Source organism: Tympanuchus pallidicinctus, unplaced genomic scaffold (assembly GCF_026119805.1).
Source record: "Tympanuchus pallidicinctus isolate F22 unplaced genomic scaffold, pur_lepc_1.0 scaffold22, whole genome shotgun sequence".
NCBI classification, from domain to species: Eukaryota; Metazoa; Chordata; class Aves; order Galliformes; family Phasianidae; genus Tympanuchus; species Tympanuchus pallidicinctus.
In genome coordinates this window covers 39,635,753-39,660,569 of record NW_026294739.1, presented here as the reverse complement: position 1 = coordinate 39,660,569, position 24,817 = coordinate 39,635,753, and the positions used below count along the sequence as shown (strand labels likewise).

Here is a 24,817-nt window from a genome sequence, read left to right as displayed (position 1 = left end):
TGGCAAGGTATTTCACAATCCTTACATGAATAAATACCTTTGACAATAATAAATCACATAGGTTACAGAGTTGTTGTTTTCTGACTTAGGTCTAAGCACTGCTACAGAAGCATCCAGTAGTACTGTGAACAAAAGAAACCCCATGGGTATCTGTTAAGTCTGGAAAACATCAGCAAAACTGGTTCCCTTAACACAAATAGAAGCGCAGGACACGAGCACCAGGGGAGAAGAAATAAATAAATAAATAGCTTCCAAAAGCTCAGCAGAGACTTATTTTGTCAATTGCAATCTCCCAAGATTCTGTTCTTACTAACAATGTATTGAACGCCAGTGCCAGCTACCTTGGCATGTGAAAGTTGTGTCTACTTGTCCTCCACTGACTAAAACAACGCGATGCTCCACAAAAAGAAATGTCCCCAGTTAACCTCTTTCAGATTCCAGCCTAGCTCAGGCATCCTCTCTTTTCTCTAGCACACAGAACAGACATCCCTGCTGAGCACCTGACTGTTGTCTCTACTGCACTATGAAATTGAGCATGTCTGCCAACAGGAGGTTTGAGCTGGTTGGGTCATGGTATCATCACTAAGAGGAAAACACTGAGGAAACACAGTAACGAAAGCTGGCTGAAAAGCTCACAGTAAGAATGGAAATGAAGGAATGGCAGAAGATAAGAGTGATGAAAGACACTCCAGGAAGAAAAGATGTGATGACAAGATCCAGTCTTTTTTTGGAGAGAAAGAGCAAGGAAAGGTACAGATGAAAAAGTCTACAGGAAGATGAAGAAGAGGAAAAATTAAAAAATAAAATTAAATTAAAAAAAATAAATCAAGGTAAGCTATCATAAGAAACAAAGTTGGGAATGTAGCCCAAAGAACATGACTAAGGGTCAGTCTTCAAGAACTGCATTAGACAAAGGGCTTGGAGACTGCAAGAAAACAGTCAGTCCAACAGATTTAATTTCTGCTGGTACACCTTTGTTTATATTGCATAGCTTCAGAGCTTGAGAGAATCAAGTACTGGTAAACTAATCCTGAAGTCTGCTCAGCACTGAGACATGTACACACATCACCTCACGGGGAAACATCTCAGCTTGAGCACCGTACCTACTTGCAGTCGCAACATCAAACACCCATGCATTTTGCCCTTCAAAGATCACTATGCCAGAACTTTCATATGAAACCCAAGCCAAATTTATCAGGACCTTACATCTAACTCTGATCTCAGCAACATTTGGTTGGCATTTGTGAAGCATACAAGTACTATGCTTCAGATGTCTTCAGCATTTGGAACATTTAGCAGTAAGGAAGAAGCCAGTCAAAACAGCTCATCAACAGCTGTTAATGGCCAGTACTGTGGTAGTGCATCACCACCCTCTCAGTCAGAGAACTGCTGTCTGCATTGCTGTATCTACATGAGTTTCACTACTGAAAAAAACAAACTGTTCTAAGGGACAATAAAACTTGCTCGATTCAGTTAAGACAATGGAAACAATGACAAAACAGAAGGCGGGGGAGGAGGGGAACAAGTCTTGCTGTTACAGATAAACAGTCCAAATCTAAGCTAACTCTTACATTGCACAGGTTACAGCTAGAGGAGAATCTTACCCAGGAAGGAATACGAGCTTCACAGAAGGCAACAATCCACAGCATCATAAATGCCAGTAACTGTACTTAACAGAAAAAGTTATCTTGGATTCAAGAAAGCCAGACATCCTACCTTCACTACAGGGTGTCCTCCAGTAGACGCTTTTACAGCTCCTCTGCTTCCTTCTGTTTCATAGTGAGCTCTGTGATGAGTTTTAGGCTGGACTTCTATTTTCAGTTCACACTGCCCATAATGACTTGGTAAAGGCCAGTCAAGAGGTGGCAACGAAGATGTGCTGCAGTCAAGAGATGAACACTATGGTTAAATGAAGCATGACATTTGGCCAGCATGGTATCAAAACAACGTGTGTATAAAATATCATGATTCACTTTCCTAACAAATGGTTACCAAACAAGAACAGCTATGAGCCTAACGCTATTACCTGAAAATTCCCCAAATTTACTGAAGCATTAAAATCTTCAGTTAAACGTTTTGGGATTGTTAGTGCTGTATTTCTTTCTTCCAACACCTGATTAGAAGAAAGATACTGTATAGATACTGTAAAGATACTGACTCCCTGCCTCACATTACCAGTGCTGTTCCTTAATGCTATTAATTTTTATCCTCATGGGTACCAACAAGCAAGTTCAAGCGGTGTGAGAGGAAACAACCTGTAACTCATTTTCACTATATGATGGTTCAATTTTTCAAGACCAGTAGTCCTATCTAAGCATAAAGACTTACTGCAATGGCCACCTTGTGTGTGAAGTGCCTGCTTTATTTGTCCACAGTTTGTACACTTACATCCAGTAGCAATGTTGCTCCAGGGAAGGAGAAAAATAAAATTAAAAAAATTGCAGCAAAGTAACATGGAAGAACCTCAAAGGAAAACAAGGCATGTAACATTGTCAGTTTTTTCATACCTATCATTTACCTTTATGAATTCACATGCTTATTCTGATAAGAACAGCCAGATTCAAGTCAGTAATTACCTGGGAGAGCAAATTAATTCATAAACATTTACAAGTGAATATTTATAGTGCTGTGTATCACATAAGAACATACACAAGAAAAATTAAATTTTTCTTATTACCATGCTTTGACCAATAGGGAAAGCAAAGTAGGTTCTAAAGAGACGGACAGATACTGCTTTGTATCACTGCCTGAGAAAGCTCATTTTCATTTCTCCTTCACAGCGAGACAGGAAAAGCCTCCCCACCTATCCAAAACCATGCACATTTTCACAAACACAAATAGCTGCAGATGCATAACAGACAAATGTTACCTTCTGCAGAATTCAGCTACAACTCATAAACATACCCACAGTTGGAAAAGGAGATAACATTTAGATTGAAGGGGAGGAAAAAAAATTCTGTCCAGTAAGTACCTGGATGGACTTGGGCTCAGCCTGCAGCAGCATACATCCACCTTTTACTGCAAACATCACTGTCACTAGGCACAAAAAAGGAGGAGAAGAAAAGGTACCACTTGCTGTCATCCTCCCATGGCAGGACAACCTACAAGCCTGTTGACCTGCTGCTTCATGCAGTACTTCTAATGCACTTCAGGAGAGAGCTCACCTGGTAAATTAAACCTCATCTCCTGAAGTCCCATTCGGGAGTCAAGGGGAGCAGGAGTACTTCCCTTTCTTCTTACTGAAAGGAAGAAACGTGAGCAGTAAATCACGTCCATGAGCACTCAGTGTATAGCAAAGACTCTTCTTCTCCCAGCATGCAGCTCTGAGGACTGGTCCTTCCACAGCAATAGTATTTACTGGGTAGGAAGAAGACCGGTGATGTCAGCAATAAAAGAGGAAACAGAGGAATGCAGTATGCAGTATAAGCCCAGTCCTTCCAGTTACTTACCATAGGCCAATGTGTACTGCCTAAATGCTATTACTGGCTATCAACTAGACCTTTCCATTCACTTTTATAGCTATTGAAGAACTGGACTCAAGTCTTCAGTCTGAAAAAGGAAAGAAAATGTGAAGATTAGAAGATACTAAACTTCTTTAAAAACTCTTTTTAGCAGGCAAGAATTTTTTCTTTACTATTTTCAAAACTATTTTTCTCTCCCATACACAAATACCCTATGCCAAAATAGCTGGTATGCATAGTGAGCACATACAGTCCCTAAGAGAGCTTGGTATACTATGCACACCACAGACAACATACCAACTACTGAGAGACATTATAGTGAGAATTCTATGTTAAACTCTCTCAAGAAAATGTATTCATTGCTATTGACAACTCCACACCTCTCAGAGAAGTTAATTCTGCAATTAACTAGTAAAATTATAGCGCAAGCTGCCTCAGAGTCCCATTATCTCCTGAAAAAAATATTTGGAATACTAGAACAAACATGGACACAGGAAAACAACCAAGTGTCTAGATTTTGTCATTCTTTGAAAGCAGACAAAATATCAAAGGGAGGGAGGGAGCAAGCACACGTGCATATGCAGATCCCAAAAATATAACTCAAACAAGCAAACAACAAAGACTGGAAACCCTCAAAAACTTGCCCAATGACACAGCATTAAGATTTAGAGGCTGTGTCACATCGATCTTCTACATGCAGCAGAATACAGAATTTGCTTCAAACCAAATCCCAGCATGTTGTTGAGGGAGCACCACTCTGTAAACCTGCACACGTTCTACCAGTAATACCAAGAGAATTTCATAATCTGATTAATGCTAGTCTTCAAAAGCTCATACTCCTATCACATCAAGATTAAAGGCTTTAGGGAACAGCTGCTATTTAAAGGAAACTCAGAAGAAGGAACCCTTTAGAAGCATCAGCAGCAGAAGCCACTGCATTTGAAACAATCACTTCAGTGTTCAAATACTAATTCAGTCAACACCTTCTTAACCTGCAGTCACAATTTCTAATGCAAAACTGCTTCTGGCTGCATGCAGTGAACAAACACCTCTTGTTCATCCAAAGGACAACCACACAACTTCCACATTTCATGTTCCAAACCCACAGAAGTCAGGGCTCAGCATGGGCTGTGCCTCTCTCACACAGGAAGAAACAAACTCTAGAAACAAGACTACTTGCACTTGACTTACCCTTTATTTTTCCTTCTATCCTACATGCAGTGTTCTGAAGCCAGTTACAGCCATAGAACACGATTCTGTTCAAACCTTAAAATGTTCATCTTTCATTTGGAGCAGTCTTCCTGGGAAATTCATTGGGCAGACAGCAACTGCTAACCTTGCTCCCTCAGCTGAAACACGTGCGACTAGCTCAGGTATAGCTTGATGCTCTGTTGGCATCCATGCCTAGAATGTTGCTGAACACAGGTGGAATGAAAGCTCATTTTAGCAACTCAGTATGAATACATTCCTGCTTCTCAGTAATCACAAATTCTAGTAATAAATTTTAAAGACACACCCTGGGATCTCAATTGTTCTACTACTAGCAGACCAAGAGTTAAATATGCTTTAGAGTATTGATACAGCATGCCATCAAGTAAAATCCATATTCTGTCACGTCAGAACAAAGTAGAGAACTGAAGCATCTGCATCGCACAGAGGTCATATATTAAACTCTATGTGAATTTCTTTGGATTCATTAATGGTGTGTAAACACTAAAGCAATAGCCTCCCTTATTACAAATCCAAGAGGTTCGAATTCCTCTTCCTCATCTCACTTAAATGAGCATCTACCCTGAAAGCCTGTGATTTGCAAACAGTTTCACTTTAAAGCTTCGTTATCGCAGCACAACTGGCGTTATCTCATGTAACAACAAACTGATGGATAACTACATACAGACTAAGTTCGCCTACAGCCTGCTCACATTGAAAGATTTATTCCTCTAAAGCAATTAAAGATGCACATCCCAATAGTCATGCTAAAAATACAACGTAAATCCACTGCTCTCTCTTCTCCAGACTAACAACAGAAATATTTAGACGACAGAACTGCCTGCTGCAAGTATTTCACCATCTGCCACTACGGTTACAGATTCTTTTCCTGAAAAAGTAGGTAACATTGTCAGCAATCCTAGTGTTCAGCTGAAACTGCTAGATAATTGCGGGTAAAATACTCTCAAGTTGCTGAGAAGTACCTACCACCAAAGAGAACAGTCCTGAATTGCCAATAAATGCATCAAAGCCCTTCTGTTCATCGCCACTGGGACAAAGAAGCTGTGTGGCAGCCCTTCAATTCACAGCACTTCCGATTAAATTTTGATACAGTATTCTGAAGACAACTGTCAGTTCATGAAGTTGTTCTTAATCAATTTACAAATCTAACAATTGCACAAGGAGAGGCACAACAGAATAAACTAACATTGTATTTCAAAGATTTTGCTTGTTAATGCCTATTTCCAGGACACAAAAGCACAATTTGTTCCAGGGGTTAAATAAAACAATGCACGACTCATTAATATCCTACAAAATGTCTATTTGCAATTTTTCAATCTATAATTAAATATTTTGCAAGATATATTACCATTAATATCATGCAATACAGTGCACGTAAGGACTGCTCTGAAAGTAATGACCCCTATTTTATATGCTGGCCCACAAGAGTAGGGGTGGATGTTGGTGATATGGCAATAGAACCTTCCCACCAACATTCTGTGCATTTTTATGAGTGTGACATGCAGGCTCTTGTTCATCACTGGTGACAACGCACACCTAATAGTGGTGACTGTGCTGAAAAATAATGTTTTGTAGCTGAGAATCTGCTCTATCCAATCGTATTATTGCGCTCTTTCTATCTGATGTAGGTTCCATGGAAATAAACAGGAAACATTACGTTCAGAGCTACCTACATGTAATATATAATAAACACATGAATTGCAATTAGTATCTAACTTATGACTACTGAGGTGCCTGCTTTTGTTTGCTGTCATAGACTACTTCAATGAGATTTCCCTCTGTTTCATTTTTATTCCTAAAACAGAAGTCAAATGAGCTTCCCTACTTCGTGAGCATCAAAATCAAAACAGTTTACAATGAAACACCTGAATATCCTGAAGTCGTGCAGGCTCACTGCACCAGTGGAACAGGCTACAGATGCTAAATAGCTCAACATTTCACTGAGAATACAGCTGCTAACGTAACCATTTCCACAAATTCAATACTCAGGGTGTATTTTGGGCAGCAGAGGTACACAGCTTGCTTTGTTCAGTTTACTTGTCAATAGATTTGGTCTTTACCTTCTTCTGCACGTACACCCATTTTTTATTTTTGAAAAGTACCAGCTTTTAAATAAATTCTGACATTCTGTGTTAAGTCAATCATTAGCTCTTGCTTTTGCTTTCCCCCTACCCCCTGCTAAGAAATTGCTTCATTCACTACATTCATCTCTCCATCTACCACATCCCTGAAGAACTAATCTCAAGCACTGCCACTACAGAATGACATTATTTCAATCCCTTATTTTCAAATCAGTACACAGCAGTATGGGAACACCAACATTTAAGCCTACAGCATGTTTTTATATGGATAACTTTTACATACACTAACCTAACTATTAGAAAACATCTACACAAAACCAGAAGGATAGCTTCACCTCCCAGCCCCTTCTACCTCTTGCGTTTCAAACCTAGCAGAGCAACAAAAAGGTTCAGGAAGGAAGCAGATAATTTTTAGCTGATTAATTGCAATAGCTACCCAGTCAGCAGCAATGCGACTTCAGTTCTCATTTCTACTCTACCTACTGTGGCCAAGTGGTCCCAGAAGTTCTGTGGTCCCAGAGATCACAGACCTGCTTCACCTAAAAAAATAACAGAATGGGAAGGAGGGAGAGTGAATTCTTCCTCCAGCTGAACTAGTTCCTTCTACAGAGTCTCCACAAATTATCCTGCAAGCACACAACTACAGAAGGACAAAACCCAATTAACTCAGCACCACACAGTTAGAAAATACCCTTGGAGCCAAAGCTCAAAAAGGAATTCCTTTTATTAAAAGAATTCTAGATGGCCTTCAGCATGACACGCAAATCTATTTTCTCTACCCCAATTAGTAGAAGTCTATCAACCCAAAAGAAGCAAGTGAAAATATAAGGAAATAAAACCTCCACCTCTTTTGTGTTGTCACAGTTTTATAACATGAGCATTCAGGTTTCTTTTCAGAATCACAGAATAGTAGGGGCCGGAAGGGACCTCTGGAGGTCTTGTAGTCCAACCCTGCTGCTAAAGCAGGTTTCCTACAGCAGGTTACACAGGAAAGTGTCCAGGCAGGTTTGAATATCTCCAAAAGGAGACTATCACCTCCTCAGGCAGCCTCTGTCACCCAGCACTCTGTCACTCTCACAGTAAAGAAGTCTTTCCCCATGCTCGTATGGAACTTCCTATGCTCCAGCTTGTGCCCACTGCCCCTTGTTCTGTCACAGAGCACCACCAAAAGAAGCCTAGTCACATCCATTTGACTACTGCCCTTTAGATACTTATTAGCTTTGGTAAGATCTCCTCTCAGCCCTCATTTCTGGAGGATGAACAGTCACAGGAAAAATGAAACCTTTCTTTATGAGGGAGATGCTCCAGGCCCCATCACCTTTGTGGCCCTCAGCTGGAGCCTCTCCAGCACTTCTCTGTCTTTCCTGAAATGGGGAGACCACAACTGGACCCAGTGCTCCAGACGTGGTCCCACCATGGCAGGGCAGGGGGGAGGATGACATCCCTCAACCTGCTGGCCATGCTCTTTTTCCATGCACCTCACTTGTATTAAAATGCTAACTGTTCAGAATGGATCCAACTGCTTACAATCTAAGCATGCACAAAAGCTGCAGACATTTCATTTAAAAAAGAAGTTTTCTTTTAGAGGTCTCAGTATAGCATAGAAATATAAGCACATTAGCATGCCTACATAGGATGCATTGGAAGGAAAACTTCTGAAGGACTTGCATATTTTCTTACAACTTACCGAAATATAGGAGTATGACCAGGCTTTGGTTTGTTCCAAGTAAAGTGCGAAGGAACAGACAGAAATTGGTCTCCGGGCAAATCTTTTTTCAAGGCATGTTGAGAACCAGAGCAGTCATCTACTGCATTTTCAAGGGAAGATGATAAGTTACCCTGTTCTTCAGGGCAGATATCTATTTTTCCAGACAAAGTAGCAGTCTGATCCTCTGAGGTCTTTCTTGTTTTAAGAGGAATATCAGTCTCTGTACAACACTGAAATGGTGAAAGGCCAGAATTAAGACCTTGCACATTATGGATGGAAGTGTTTAGCCATGTGTCTTCTGTTATGCTTCCTCTGGGAGAATGACCAGGTGATGGAGTAGGAGAATGGTGAGGAGAGAGAGAACCAGCATAGCAAATCTCAGCACTGGAGTGTCGCCGTTTCCCACAGGGGGATGTAGGTCTTGAGGAGGGCCTTGACGTTGGTCTAGGGCTTAGCCAATTCTCATCCGTAATGCTAGTTCTAGGAGAATGACAGGGAGACTGTCTAGGTGACAAGGCATGCCCAAATCCATAAGGCTGTTGCCAAGATTCATCATTAGGACCTCTTGGAGAACCACCGGGAGAGGCCAGAGGGGAGCCAAGGGTAAATCGAGCAGCTGCCTCATTTAGCTCTGAGTCTACATCATCATAAACGTGGGAAATGGACTCACAAGAGGAAGCATCTGAAAACCAACTTCTGGAGGAAATGCTGCTGGCAGGGCTTGGACTAAGGGATGATTCCCTATATGATGGCTCAAGAGGAAGATAGAGATGGTCCCGTGAAGGCCTTTCCATATACTCATTTTCTGTGCCATTTGTGTGCAATTCATCTTCATTGGCTTCAATCCCTTGATGACAGTTAGGCGAAATAGAAGTAATCTGAATACTGGGGCACTCAAAGGGTTTGGGTCCACCTAGTGGACTGTATTTGGATTCTGGTACCTCACCGGTTCCTTCATAGTTCTTATGACTCTGAAGTCTTGTAGGTGGTGACAGAGGAGAGGAGTGAGACTGCAGTCCATGGCGAGGAATACAAATTGGCTGATTTACAGAAGATGATGGCTGGTCTACATTGAAGATGTATATGGATGCACAGTCATCAGATTCAAGATCTGAAAAAGAAGAGGGACTGAATCAGAGTAAATTACTTGAAAAATGTCACAAAACCCTTTCGTTTCCCAGACACCTTTTCAACACCTTAGACACATCTCATTATAGTAGGCACAAAAAATAAAGCTAATTATTTTAGATCCCTCCCATTTACATATTTATGACTACAGCTCAAGTTTTCTTTCATAAATCTTGCTTTCAATCAGATTCTGCAGTTCATCCACATCTTCAGTAGCTGAATATGTAATATACACAGAACATGGGTTTAAAATCTTGACAGTGTCTAATATGAAACACTCAACTCAATCATCATCTTTCATAACTATTTTCAATTTATTCACCTCCTAATTGTTTTATCATAATCAGATGCTTGATCATCTTAACATGAATATGAACAAATATGACACTTTCTGCAATCTCACCAGTCAACAATTATAAGCACTAGAATAGGACATGAGTAATATTTGTCTCCTTTAACATCAGAAAGTATCTTCCAGTGACTCAAACTTCAATGGAGATGACAGATAGCTGCAAATACTTAACCAGAAGAAGCCTAGCAAGAAATATTATTAAACATAGTACAAAGAATCTCATTCCAAAGGTCTTTTTGGCTTCCTAGAAAACTGTAAGCACCCATCTCACACAACAGCATTTTTTCAAGTCTCACAAAGTTTGAGTGAAAGCTATCCAGCATAAAAAAGGCAATGCAGAACAGCCTCAGATCTCACAAACTGAACTAAAACACAGGATACATTCCAAAGAAAAGCATGCAATCGTGATGGATTCAGCAGCTTTGTCTCATAGAACCAAAGCAGGAACTTTTGCCCTGATTCTCAGTATTAAATGCCAGTATGAGATACTTGTCTTTGAAATGACTTATTTCCTTATTTCCTGACCACTCCTATTTGTTTCTTTTCTCTTCTGAAAGGGATCCCAAGTAGGATATTAGCACTTTCCCAATCTTTTCAGATTTCAAGATCCATTAGAAGTTATCATCAAGTAAAAGATCCATCTAGCCAATTCTGTTCACACAGCTCAGAAGTTTCTGCTCATTTAAAAAGATACACATTTACCCCAACCAATGTTTTAACTCTGCCCCTCAGTTTGCTGCCTTGCTACTTAAAATGAAAATGGTTTTAAATAAATTTACTCTCACAATCAAATAAAGTACCCAGACAGGAAGCCATGCATTTTAGCCTTCTCCATAATGAAAAAAAAATGTAGGATGTTAATCAAGTCATTCTATTCTAAGTTTCATTCAGAGCAATCAGCATAAAATTAACTAAAAGGCATTATTCAGGAACAAAGCAAGAAAGCATCTCCTCAGAGACAAGAAGAAAGCATTTTCAAGTGGAGACAGAGCACAGTGCTACCAGAAAGCAGACTGTAACACTGTATTCTGAAAGAGGCACAAAAACGCATTTAAGAGTAACATTCAGTACTGCGTGATGTTGCATGCAATATTACAGTCATACATAACACTTCTTATATAACTATGCCATTACTATTACTGCATGTTTTAGGAGCACAAAAAACTATTACATGCTGCTTTATAAATAAGCATTTACTAACGGCATCACGACACTGCTAAGGGACTATCGTGCCTGTCACACACATAATTAGCAACACTGTCAGAATTACATTTATCTTCTCTGAAGATTTTTTTTAAAATTTGGGGGGAAAAAAAATAATCTTGTGCTGTTTCCCATCACAAAATATGAACTGCAAGCAGTAATTAGTTACAGATTTTCCACATTTACTGGTATATTCATATGCAGGGTCACAGATGTCTTTGTTCCCTTATTTAGTATTAGGACAGCTGGTCAAGAAAGAAAAAAGGCAATCCTGACAAAAGGATGACTTAAATTACTAAGCATTTATCCAGCTACTTGAAAGTTACAAACGAAACACACAGTTAAAGACATTCTGAAATAACGTTAAAAATGCTATAGAAAATCAACAGTCCTGTGAACAACCATTTACTGTCATGAACAGCTTTAGGAACAGCAGCAGTACATTGCTGGGTTAAAACTCTCAGCAATGCAAAGAGCCTTATTTATTTCTCTTGCAGAAATAATCAAGAAATCTTACTATATTAAAGACAGCTTCTCTTTCAGCGCCACTGGGTTTACAAAACACACAGGCACACTCAGAATTCACGTTTCACAGAGCTGAGGTGGAAGAGCACAGGAACATCAGTGCAGGCTGGGAAGGCCTGCGGGAGAAAAGCAGGCGCGTCCCTGCACCCAGCTTTGCAGCTCCTGCTCCATGACAAACTGCCTCCAAGGATCCTGGCACAGCTGCTGCCGTTACCCCATGTGCACACTCCACAAAAAGGAAGCCAGGAACCAGGAGTAAGGCCTATGAATCTAACAAACACTCCCCCAGCAGCACGCTTATGGCTGTGGAGACAATGTATTTTGAAGTCTACAATCAACAGCTCTCGGACAACATCAATAAACAGGCAGCTTTATCTCAGTTTGGGACCATCCTCTGACTCTCCTCTCATAGCCATGTGTTAAAATAATCTGTTAGCTGCTTATACAAACAACAACGCTGGGACTTTTACAGTGTGTCTCATCAATTCTACTGAATGAGTTACCAGTAATTTTCTTCTGTCATATTAACTGTAGGGAGAATTTGATCTGGATGGGCCCCCGAACTAAATGGAAGGAACAAGGCAGCTTACAAAGACAAATACAGCTTGGGCAAAAGAAACCAGTGGGGGGGGGAGGAGGAAGGGGGTGAGGAGAGAAAGACTGACAATCCATAAAATGGAGACAATAGCTCAGAAAAAAAAATCCAATGCAGGGCTTCGGGAAAGCAGAGAATAAATAAACTCACAGAAGTCTCACAAAAGGCAGTAGAAGGCAAAATGGAGTTACAAAGCAGCCCAAAGCAAAAACGGAGTCATGGGCATCTGGAATCTTAACAGGAGACCTACTGCATCCCAGTAACACTATGGGGACAAGATGAAAGTTGGCCTAGCCGTGAGGCCTTCAACCTTAAAATATATGAAAGAACCATTCAAGAAACAGAAAATAAATCAGATTCGTAAAGTAAAGCATAAAAAAATACCACAAACACATGGAGGCAAGATGCTAGGTAGACAGATACAGCAACACACAAGGATTTAAACAAAAGCACTGCCATGTGTATCAGAAGTCTGCCACGACCTTGAAAGGGCAGATGGTTAAATGTCTTCTCTTCATGTAGTCAATTAAGTAAATTAACGAAATTAATAGTAATGCAGAGTAAAGAAAACAGGACTGAATAAAAGGTTAAGGAGTACTGAAGAACTACAGACCAATCAGTTTAACTTCAGTTATAGGAGTAATTTGTTCCAGTTAGCATTTAAAAAGAAGACAGGGAAACAAAACAAGAAGTCCACGTGGTTACGAACAAAAGAAGGTCTTTCTGGTAGCCAATGCAGAAAGCAGCTCAGCTTTGCTTTAACTTACTGAGGCGTTTAATGCTGCCAGCACACAGAAGCGGGTGAGTCTTTAGCAGCACAGCAAAGCCCTTTTCCACACCCTGCTGAGAACTCATTTACCACAGAGAACATAAAAGGCAGCGTATCTCCCACATCCACGAAGTGTGTAACAGCTATATAAAGCTGCAGACCTGCAATGCAATCCGACATCAGGTGCCTGTGCCTCCCCTTAACAACAGGAGCCGGGCAGGCCGTCATTCTGAGCACACATTTGCAACAGTCTGGAAGCAGGCTGGTGTACCGCAGCTCCCATTCAATGTTACAACAGCACTGGCTCATCTCTGACAAAGCTGTTAACTACTCTTCAATGTAACCAGGGCATATAATGAAATAATACCCAGAACAACTGTTTCTGAAGTGCACTTTGCTCACTACTTGCTGCATCAGACTGCACATTCGGATCTAGTCATGCTGCCCACCAGTTGCTCGCTGCTCAGCCACGCACTGGCACACACTTATGTGCAGCTGTGCAACGTGCCAGATTTCTCCACAGAAGGAAGGTCAATTACTATCAAATGTCTGAACACGAGCCCCATGCCAAACACATTCAAACCACTTTATTATCCTAGGTTTGTAAGCCCATAAACAAACAGGCTCAGACAATAGGAGTTGCCATAAGGTACTAAGCAAGTGCAACACGACCCAGGTCTTACAAAAATACTACTGTGAAAACAGGATCAGTAATCAAGTCCTTTAAATAGCATCAGGAAAGACTTGAGCACCGCCACAGACATCATCTGTGTTCTAACACAAGTCACATAATCTCCATCTCCATTCCCAAAAAAGACAACCTGCTCTGTTTTTTAGGTCTGCCAAAGTCAGCCACCATCATCTCTTTCCAAACTTGATGGTACTACAAGAATGCCACAAAACTATCTGTTAATGTGAACAAAAAGTGTATGAAGCTCCATTTCTAAAATGTCAGCATCCTGCTAAGTTGCAGCCTTCTTTCTTGGGGTGAAAGAAGAGTCTTAATCTTCACAAAAAACCAAAAATACTCAAGAGCCACTGTTTTCCCACTATGCACTTAAAACCACAACTGATCAGTTCTTGTTGGTACACCACCATGTTAAAGCTCTACAGTCAGATATTTCATTCCAGCTTTCCACTGCAACCTGTTAGCTCTCCAGAGACAATTCCTGTCTTCTGACAAGTTTAATCAGTGCTAGCAGGCAGCTTAAAAACGACCAACTCAAAAAAGCTTGAGAAACACAGCCACATGTTTGTTTATAAAGGAGTAGAACTGACTAGTAAGCCACCTAATATGGTAATAAAAAAGCATGAATTGGTAAAACAATTGGAGTGACAACGTGGAGCAGACGGAAAACACCTCTTTGGACTCCAAGCTTACAGAGCAGTAGTGCAGAGCTTTCAGGAAAGAGATTATTTACATCAACCTCTTTTTGTGAAGGACTTCTCCCTGTTCGATGATTCTGTGCTCTGTTTCATGCATATCTGATTACTCAAAAAGGACAGAAATAAATGTACTTCTGTCAGTCACATACGCAAGAGGCCATCAGCATTTCACTTGCCAATATTACTCATCTTCTTGTGTTAAGCAAGGACAATGGAAATGTGCAAGAAAAAGAATCTTTTCTACAGGGGAAGCTTCCAAATTCTAGTCTGATGAGAATGAGCTGTCCTCAGTAGAACCGCAGAACAGTAACGAACTGCAGTAGTTGAAGCAAGAGAATCATACAGCATATCAAATGTTTACAACTGACACTGCATTGAAAAAGGAACAGGCAAGCTGGCAGGATGGAGCTCCACCTTAGGTTTTTTCAGCAGTAACTGCCCACCCACCCACACAAAGGGGGAAGGGCAATGAGAAGAGACGTATTTTTAACCCAGATGATTTTGGCAATCTGATTTACAGTGCAGTAACATAAGCCCTAGGATATATGGAGAAACAAGCAACCAGGACAGGAACCGCAGGTGGCTGCGCTACCAAACAAAAACGTAACATGCAGTCAAAGCCTCAGGCCACAGCCTGGTACAACACTTAATGTGGAATGGCTGGCCGTGGAGTAACACACATCAAGCCTCACCTTAACGTAACAGAATTCAGTTCCAAATAGGGAAATAACAGTCATTAAATTTTATTTGGCACATAAGAAAGACTAAATAAACATGAAAATCAAATAAGCCATAGGCATGTTCCAAAAAACTACGTGCTTGTTTCTCAACTGAGATTAATGCACTTTGCTACTTTCTTCCATGTTTTTAAAATACAAGTTTTCCTAATCCTTCACTGCAAAGTGCTTTGAGATATGCTGATTAGACCAATGTAAAAAGCAGCAGAAGAGTCCAGCTTGTAGCAGTAAGGTTCAGCAGGACTGTCATGCTCAGTTACAAGAACAGAAAACAGCAACCAGAAGCGCAAGGCACTGTTCAGACCTGCGCCCTCTCAGCCTTTCTCTGTATTTCTGCTTAGTATGAAGCAAGGTTTTAAGTGAAAGCTTTTTAAATCTTGTGATTCGATATTTAAGGATTATCCATTAATATTCATAACAGGTGAAAGAAAAATATTTGCTTCTTGCTTTAAAAATCTGCAAGTTCCAAGGCTGCTCTTTGCTTCCCTTCTCCCCCTGTGGGTTTGTCACTCCAGAGGACATCCTACTTCAAGGCACCAGACCCTCACAGCTAAAGGCAAGCTGCTGCTCTCCAGCCTGAAGTCTCATCCACCGTTCAGTGTAAGACTGAAAGTCAGCTCAACACGACCCAAGCAGTTCAGAGATTCTTTACATGGTGCAATGCCTCCACACAGCATTTAATAACATGTAGTTGTTACTGCTCTTTTCCAGATAAGAGTACAATATTTTACCTGTTCAGTTAACCAGATGCTGTAAAAGAACTTAGTCCTGCATCCCCTGAGCATCTGGTATGTGTGGATGCAGGGACCAAGAGAAGACCAAGCACTCAAACTGTTGTGCTGTGCCTGACCACAGTAAGATGAGTGGTGATAGAAACAAAATGACAGTAAGTGACTGAGGAGAAAAAGGGAATTGCGTGCTGGCCAAAGGTTTGTCTGGATTGTTGGTACTGTAAACTGAACTATCACTCACAACCCATTTCACTTCTGGGGGCAAACCTACAAGACTTCATAAAGGGTTCTCCTTGGTTACTGCTCTATCTAGAAACTGAAATTGTCACCTAACTACACCTACCTGACTGCATTGGCCACTGATAGCTCCTAACACCCACGAGCTTATTGACAGCAGCCTGATCTATACTGAACAACCAATGTATTGTCTGCTTCAGTCCCAGAGCAAGCACTGCAGAAAAGCTGACTTTCCATGACCAGAGCACTTAAGTAAGGCCACAGCAAAATAAAAGCAACACACCTAGCACAGAAGCGTGCAAGAAAATGAGTATCTTGGTTTATAGGAAAGCATGATGACATAGGTTGTGGCCTCTGAGAAAGTTTGCTGAAAAAGAACACAAGTGGTGAAGGCAAAAAGTTTCAGCAGGGAAAAGCTAAGTTAAACAGTACGAGAAAGGGAGGCAAAACCTGGAGGCATGTCTTTTTCTGATCAAACAGAGTGTGACACAGATGCTGAGATTGGTGTTAATGGGATCTGAACAAATTAGTTCGGGAACATCTCACACTTCATCAAAGCCACACTGTACTTCTGCAGCTGTCCTGCAGCACAACCAGGGCAAACTCTTCCATTCCACTGCAGGCAAGCCTACCCTACAGATAATTCAGTGCTTCAACTCATCAATATGTAAACTTTACATACACAAATCTCAAAGAGAGACTGAAACGAGCCAGAATGAGAAGTGTTCGCATCAGTGAAGAATTAACAACCCCCTGAATTCACTCTGTTAACTGACTGACATGGTATAATGAGCAGAAATGAGAATCTAACAGCCAGGCAGGTGCTTGGGGAAACAGCCAAGGGGAAGCCAACCCAACAGCCAAGTGAACACTGAGTCAGAGAAAGAACGCCAATTCTTCAGCAGCTTTCAGAATAATCCCCCAAAATAGAAAGAACATGACTGTGCCACATGCAAACTCCGGAACTTATATATTTCTTTGTAGAGTCCTACATAACTCGTGTTTATTCCAGCAGGAGCGAAGGCTTCACCAGATACCGACGCAATCAGTTCAAAAACAAATCCTCCCCCTGCCAGCAGAAGCGCCAAGCAATACAAAAGATACTAGCAGCTGCTGCTTGAACACTTAGACCTGATAATTTACACCGATGAAACACAGGAACTCTGGTCTAATTTAAAGAAGCTGTACACAATACAAAATATTGGCAGATTTTTTTAGTGGTTCCTTGTATTAAACTACAGATTCTCATCTCACACTGTCACCTGAGTGCGGCTGTCCCAAATGACCCTGCTCAAACCTGTAATTGTGTTGTTACTCCATCTCTGCTGCTCCTCTGTGTCTGTGACTCAGGCAACTGTTATGTTTTACTTAAAGTACGTATGCATGCTTATAAGTTACTGCAGACATTATTACAGCACTTTATCCAGTCAGCCAAAGCAGCAAACCACTGTCACAGTTAGTAAAAGCATCCTGAACTCACCATCAGCTTGAAATTCTGTTTTTGGTGTGGGTTTCATTTCGGGTGATGCAAGGACTTTGTACATCAATTTAGTTAGAAGGTAACACTGGGTGTTGCTGCCCAGCTACCTCCAGTCACAACACGAATTCCCTCCGCGGTGCAGCACAATGGCTGCTAATCGCCGAGTTTATCTTTAAGCGATCTTCCCATTTCTCTATTTGCTCATAACAATATAAAGCAATTTAAAAGACAGAATGGAAGAAACTCTCTCTCACAGCACTGGCTTCTAAAAACTAAAGTTAACAGTCACAGAATACAGATTCTGGTTAAGTAATGAATTCAAGGTTTTTGCCTCCTGCAGTCCCAATGGACTCATATCTAAAAAACAAAAACCTAGATTTGAAAGGACCTAAAAGTAAATGAATATTCCGAATATTTCCCTCAACAAACGTGTTAAACATTCAGAAAATCCCACCTCAACTAGCAATATTCTGTTAGAACTATTTCTCCTTTTTTGAAGTGATGAACAATCTAAGAAGCAATTTTTTAAACAAATGCTAATAATGACATTCTACATTTCTAGGGGTGTAGGTATCAACTGCAGGTACCTGCCCATGTGTTCACCTACAACTGTTTTTTACACAGTTAAAAAACAAACAAAACCACCAAACCAAACAAGACTTCTTTTTTCCTCCCATTTCCCCAAGTACCTAAAAACAAAAACTAGACCTCCTCAAAAACCTAACCAATTTCCATCACCCCATCATCCTTTCCTTGACAAGAATCCACAGCACGCGACGTCGGTGGGATATTCAGCCAGAGGAGCAGTAAATGATGAAGTTCAGCCGTGCAGCGAACAGCCGAGATGCGCAGCCCGCACCCAGCCAGCTTACCGACAGCCGGCAGCTCCTCAGGCTGAACAGCTTCACGAGGTTTGCTGATGACCTACGCCACCAGCGTTTGACAAAAACCCGTACGGATGGGTGTTCTGAAGGCAGAACAGAACTCTGACTCAGGAATAAGCTTGCTCCTGCTTTGCCATTTCACCTAGCCCTACCGATCATTTCACTCATCTTAAATTCCACTGTCATCTGAGCCCCACACGGCACGCCTGGACAAGCGCACGGACCTGGATGCTGCTTTACTGGCTGGGCTGACTGCCAGCGCTGCTCCACGTACTTCCCTGGCCCGCTAGGGCAGCTTCAGGCAACAACTCCAGTATTTACGTTATTGCTGTGAACAGCCAAACTGCTGCTTACTATTGAGCAGGGCCCAATCTACTCTTATTTCTCACTCGTTCAACAGCAACATTACTTAACTAGTCCTCTAGTGGGATATAATCAACTGCTTGCAGCTATAGGAAACAAACAAAAGGAAAAAAGACAGTAGCAGAGAGCTACTTTCTCTTTAAAGAAAGTTTATTTCCAGCCTAAGCATTTGTTCTGGCTTGCGCTGTGCCCAACATCCAGGTGGGAGGAAGGGGAACAGAGAGCGGCATGTGAGGCTGAATGCTCACATGAAATAGGTGACGCTTGGCCAAGCTAGTGATGAAACTTGTGCATCAGTGTGCCTCGATGCGCAATGCAGAGAGCCAAACCATGAAAGTTATGACATGAGATCACGTGCAACTACAACTGCCTTGCAACAGCACACATGAGAATTGGGTACTTTGCCAAATGGTCTCGTTCTGGTCAAGCTTCATTCAAACAATGGAGACCTCATGTAGTGAGCACAGTATGGAAAGAAGCAACGCATCTGAATGTGTCAGCCTCCCATGATTTCTGTATTAGCGCAGCCCAAGCAACTCTGACTTAATTGATACCAGATTTCATTTTAATACAATTTTTTCTTCTATCACCTCTCTATTATCTCCACGTCACAAGGTCCATGTCACAGACCCTCTATTCTCAGCCAGCTGCAGCTGCTTGGCCCCCCTGCCCTCCACCAGCACATTACACAACCGCAGCCCATGCATCATTTGCATCGCGCCCTGCGCATCGGCCTTCACGTGCACGTCACAGAAATCACCACCTTCTGAAATAAAACTGTGGCAGTAGTTCAATTTCCCCTCAAGTGGTGGTTCCTCCTGAAATACATTTAGTGCTCAATATCTAATAAACAAATATTTTGGTTTACCTCTAGAGGGAAAAAGGAAAAAAAAAGAAAGAGACTCAAGCAACTTGCTCATTTGTTTCTTTGTTGCACCAGCTGATGTTGGCATTAACTGAGGAGCTCTCTTTAGTACAGCAAAGCAAACATTTACAGACCTACACAGACTGCTGTACTTACAGGTATGGCTCAAATTATAGCCATTAACCTCAGTTACCATCCTGTGCAAAGACTTTCTCCCCTACCCACAGCCAACCAAACCTAAATGGACTAAAAGGGCTTAACAGGTGGGTAGAAAGATGGACTCTGAAAAAGACTCCAGCAGATCACATCCCACGAGCTGCTCCTGGTGAAGGAAAGCAGACTTTGTGGCAATTCAGGGCCAGAAGTACGCAGTCACAGAAAGGATGTCAGCACAGCAGCCCTGCTCTGCTCGCACCTTGAGCGCACAACGACTGCCAGCGTTCAGCCTTCAATTTTCACCCTGTCTAATTATGAGACTATTTTCTTTCATAGCACAACTTGACTTTCTTAGCTTTGCCTACCTTAATCACCATCTTAGGGAAAAGAACAAGAAGTTCAAGCACACTACAAACTTCTATAAACATTTTAGCCTGTCTCCTACTCTCTACCAACAGCCTCTGACAGCAATGTCATAAATACATGTTGAAGAAGTGGAGGTTACTTTAGATATCAGTGATCAAAGCAAAGCTGTAAAGATGTATAACAGTATTGTTTCAGTACAAGTCATCAGTTCTAATATTTTTCTACTACATTCCTAAATTAAAAGACTCTCACGCAATGCCCGCTTCTGCTGCAGAGAACAGCTGAGTTGCTGAGGCCAATGCAGTGGCAGACATCACTTTGGAGTGCTCAGCACACAGGCAGCAGGACATGCAGAGCAGCCCAAGGAGCTCCAAAGTGCTCACAGGGAAAGAAGAATAAATACAGAAGCCTGAAAGAGAAAATATGGTATTACTTTGATATTCACGATGGCATCGTGTATCGGTATTTGGAAATGGCCTTGAACCAGTAAGCTAACGGCTCTAAGCTAGAAGAAAAAAACTTGAAGTGCCACTGAATTATGGAAGCTTTCAAATAAACTCAGAGCCAAGTCCAGTTACAGTGTCCTTCAATGGAGCACAGCTCCAGCTAACAAAGGCATTCTGAATTGTCACTAAATTCATCACCAAACTGGGACACAAAAACAGAACAAACAAACAAAATAAATCAAACAACCCACAACTCCGTCTGTTTTCTTCTCAGGAGGTAAGGAGGACTGTGAGAAATAATGTACCAGTAACAAGATTACTAAACAGTATTACTTAACCAAATATCAAGTCACGGAAAATATGCAGATTTTTTTTTATTTTTTATTTTTTTACTTTTCTTCACAGTTTCCAAGAAAATAAAACAGATATTATGAACAAAAACTCCAAGGAGAATAATTTTGGCTTTTTGCAGTAAAGCAATCAAATCTGGTGAAAGCAAACAGAAAGTGACAAAGGATGACAACCAACACTGAAAGAGAGCAGGTAACAGGAATTTCTTCTCCTCCGTAACTGCAGAACAAAAGGCTGGGGGTCAGGGCAGCCATTCTGGGTAACAAGGCCTCCGCCTGCCTCTCTCTCTTACAGAGCTTCTGCAGGGTTCTGAACTGCACTACCAACCACTCAACTGCCTGTATTTCCTAATTAAATCATTCCTTTTCTGGATATTGAACCGCTTGCAGCCTCTGATTTTAAACCACCCCACATTTCACATACCAACAAGAAATAATTTTGGATGGTTCAGAACTTTACAAGATCCTGAATTCCCAGCTCAGTACTACATACTCTGAGTTCTTTAAAGAGCCCTTCCCTCGTAAAAAGCACAGTTTTTGAAACAGAAGATAAACTCCGAAAATAAAAATTCAGCTAAAGAAACATGACAGCAATTCATCCTTGCTCCCTTTTGCACAGCTCAGTATTTCAGCAGTGAACTTCATCTCAACAGATGAGCTTTAACAGCAGCACAGACACCACAATGCTTATTTACTTAATGCCTAAAAAATTTGAAATTCAAACTTCTCAAAATTACACTGAATTGCATTGAAGTACTGGGGGCAAGCAGGGTAGGGGCATCAGAAAAAAAGTAAATATACATTTTTTCAATATTCAAGTATCAAATGCAGAAATCTCAAAAGTCTCCTTTTAGCAAAACGGTGGAGACACCTCAAATACATTTGGCAAAGCCACTTAAAGGACCTCAATGCAGCTGACAGAACGTGGCAAGATGCAATCAGATGCTCCTGCAACAGAACAGTTCTGCAGCAAAGGGATTTGGTTCACTTCAGAGTGCTCTATCACTGAAGGCCTGGATTATTCTGTCAGAAAGATGAAGCCCATCAATCCCCAGAACCCCACCAGCTGTACTGGCTGCTGAACACTGCCAGATGAAAGCAATCCCTTGCTGCTTCCTTGGGACACGGACACTGAACTACCAAAGAGAAGAGGAAGGCGCTACAGAAGGCGCTCAGTGCCTGATCACCATTTACAACTACCTGAGATGCTTCTGAACCAAATCTGCATGCCAGCTCACGAGGTATGTGAAATGAGCAATCCCTCTGAATTTAAATGAAGTATGCTGCAGACTGCAGTATCGCAATGGACTTCTAAGCACTTTTGAACCATCCTTCATGCATTTCCCCCCATCATATGAACTGCCACTTTCAGACAAGATGTGCAAGCACTGCTGCAGAACACTGATCTCATTTTCTGCCACTCAGCACAAAACTAAGTACTCTGGTTCAAGTGTCCTGAAAACCACTGAAATTGCTCTATGTATTAACTTGGAAAACAGGCTGCTTTAATTCCTCCTACTATCCTTTTGAAGTCGTACAAAAAGGTAATCTCCAGCCTGAGATCAACATCTGCGTGGTAGTTCAGGAATCAGAAGTACATTACATGAAAGAAAGCTCATATTTTCTTACTTTTGATTAAAAAGTCAAAAATAAAAAAACTTATAAATACATCCATATATCCAGAATAATTAAATGCTATCACTACAGCAGTCTCAGCACAAACGAAAGCATTAACGTAGATTTCTGTGCTATTTGTGCAAGAACTTTGTGCCCAACACCTCTTTCACAGGGATGCGATCCCAAACACCCAGAGATACAGCATGAAGCACAAGAACTTGTCTTCAAGTGATCCCAAGAGACTTGGCAATTCGAATATTATTTATTTCAAATTAAGCACCTTTCCCTGTGACCTACATGTCTTAACATGACCTTCCATTAGCAAAGAAAATACCCTTATGCTTATTCTGCCACACAACTGCCATCATCACTGAAGCTAGAGATATAGGGCTATGAAACATATGGTCTAAATACTCTCCTTATGGAGATCTAAAAGTTTCTCTTCAATTGTACAAAAAAGTTTCTCTACAATTGTACTCAGATGAGGGAAAAAATGAAAGATGAAAAGATTTCCAATTTGGATCTTTGCTTTTACAGATTCCAGTCGTCAACACACAGGCAGCATTAACAGCTGAACTCTAGCATTGACTGATCCCAACCCTTCCACCTCCAGCCCACGTCTGCACACCACCAACCAGGAGCTCCTCAGCCAGGGATGCAGACAGGATGCAGGCACACGAGCTCTTACTGAGTGCTACAGCAACTGACTACTTCATGGTCCAACTGTCACGTTTTCAAACTTGCCTTAAAAATAGTCTTACCATATCAAACATGGAAATTTCTGTCTATGTAAGGCAGCATCTGAACCATTTGTTATGGAATACTACCAAAATACAAATATTATAGAATTGCTAAGGTTGGAAAAGAACTCCAGGATCATTAAGTCTAACTCCTGACCCATCACCTCTGTGCCCACTACACTGCCCTGTCTTCCAACCAATGTTTTCTCATTTTCATCAATCCCTCACTGAGTAACACAGTATTATGTGGAAAGTGCATAGAAATTGGAACGCCATCAATTTTTATTGTAATCAAGAAGCATCCCCACTGTTTCCCGTTCGACCTGCACGCATCCTGTCCATCTGGTCCATAATGCATTTATTTTGGCTAGCAGAACTCAGGTCTCCTTCCCAAAAGCACCATCTGCTTTTTAACATTCCCGTCCCGTTAAGTTGGAAAACAAGGAAGGAAAATCTTTTTTTTTTTCCCCCCTTTTTTTTTTTTGTGTGTGTAAGGAATCTGTAAGCTAAAACTTAACACTAAGAAAGCCGGAGTTCACTTCTGGCACCAGCCGCACGGAACGCGGAGCACTTCTCCCACCGAAGCGGCCCAACATGGCTGCGCGCAGCTCCGCACCCACAGCCGTCCAGCAGCTCCGCACGATCGCCGTGCAGCCCCGCACGGAGCGGCCGCGGCAACAACGCCCTGCGGACGCAACTTTCTGCCCCGCTCCTCCCGGCCCCGTCCCTCCCCGTCTCCCGGGCAACCCGAGTTTTTCGTTTTTTTTTTTTTTTTTTTTCTTTTTTTTCTTTTTTTTCCTCCCTTCAGTTTTTCCCCTCCCAGCGACGGCAGGGCCGGGCCGCCCCTCCTCTGATCGCCGTCGTTTCATCGCCCGCCGGGCCCGGCCCGAGCGCTGAGAGCGGTACGGCCGCTCCCCGCCCCCCCGCCGCGCCGTGAGGAAAACAGGAAGCCGCCCCCCCGCCCCCCCAACGGCCCGGCCGGCACCGCACCTGCAGGGCCCAGCGGCGGCCCGGGCCCGGGCTGCCCGTCCTCCCCGAAGATCAGCCTGAAGTCGAACTCGTCGTTGGCTCCGCAGTTTGCCGTAGTCATGGGTTTGGCCGGCGAGGCGAAGCGGGACGCCGTCGCCCTGCCGGGCCTGCGCCGGGCTCCGCGCCGGGCTGCGCTGTGGCCGCCGCCCCTCAGGGCCGCCTCATGGCACCGCGCGCGGCCGAGGGGAGGGGGCGCGAGGCAGGGGGGGGCGCGCGGCAGGCGGCAGGCGGCGGCGCGAGCGGCTGCTCCGACCTCGGCGCGAGCGGCCGTGCCCGGGCGCCTTCTGTCACTCACAGGGGAAGGGCGCCCGCTACGGGCCGACGCCGGCCCCGCCCCCGCCCCGCGCGCGCCCGCCGGCCCCGCCCCCACGCGGCGAT

The 24,817-nt window shown here is 42.4% G+C and overlaps 1 protein-coding gene across 3 annotated transcripts in view; it reads right to left on the bottom strand.

Annotated features, from left to right (window-relative positions):
- Positions 1 to 24,583, bottom strand: part of NFATC3 (nuclear factor of activated T cells 3) — a 59,750-nt gene extending 35,167 nt beyond the window's left edge. The window contains exons 1-3 of one of the 3 annotated variants that reach the window (XM_052685650.1): positions 24,401 to 24,583; positions 8,460 to 9,591; positions 1,717 to 1,879 (exon numbers count right to left, since the gene is read on the bottom strand). In XM_052685650.1, the coding sequence (XP_052541610.1) occupies positions 1,717 to 1,879; positions 8,460 to 9,591; positions 24,401 to 24,500 (1,395 nt within the window). In that variant the 5' untranslated portion in view covers positions 24,501 to 24,583. The remainder of the gene's footprint in view (positions 1 to 1,716; positions 1,880 to 8,459; positions 9,592 to 24,400) is intronic. The other 2 variants (XM_052685649.1, XM_052685648.1) reach the window with 2 other exon arrangements.
- Between the last annotated feature and the right edge of the window lie 234 nt (positions 24,584 to 24,817).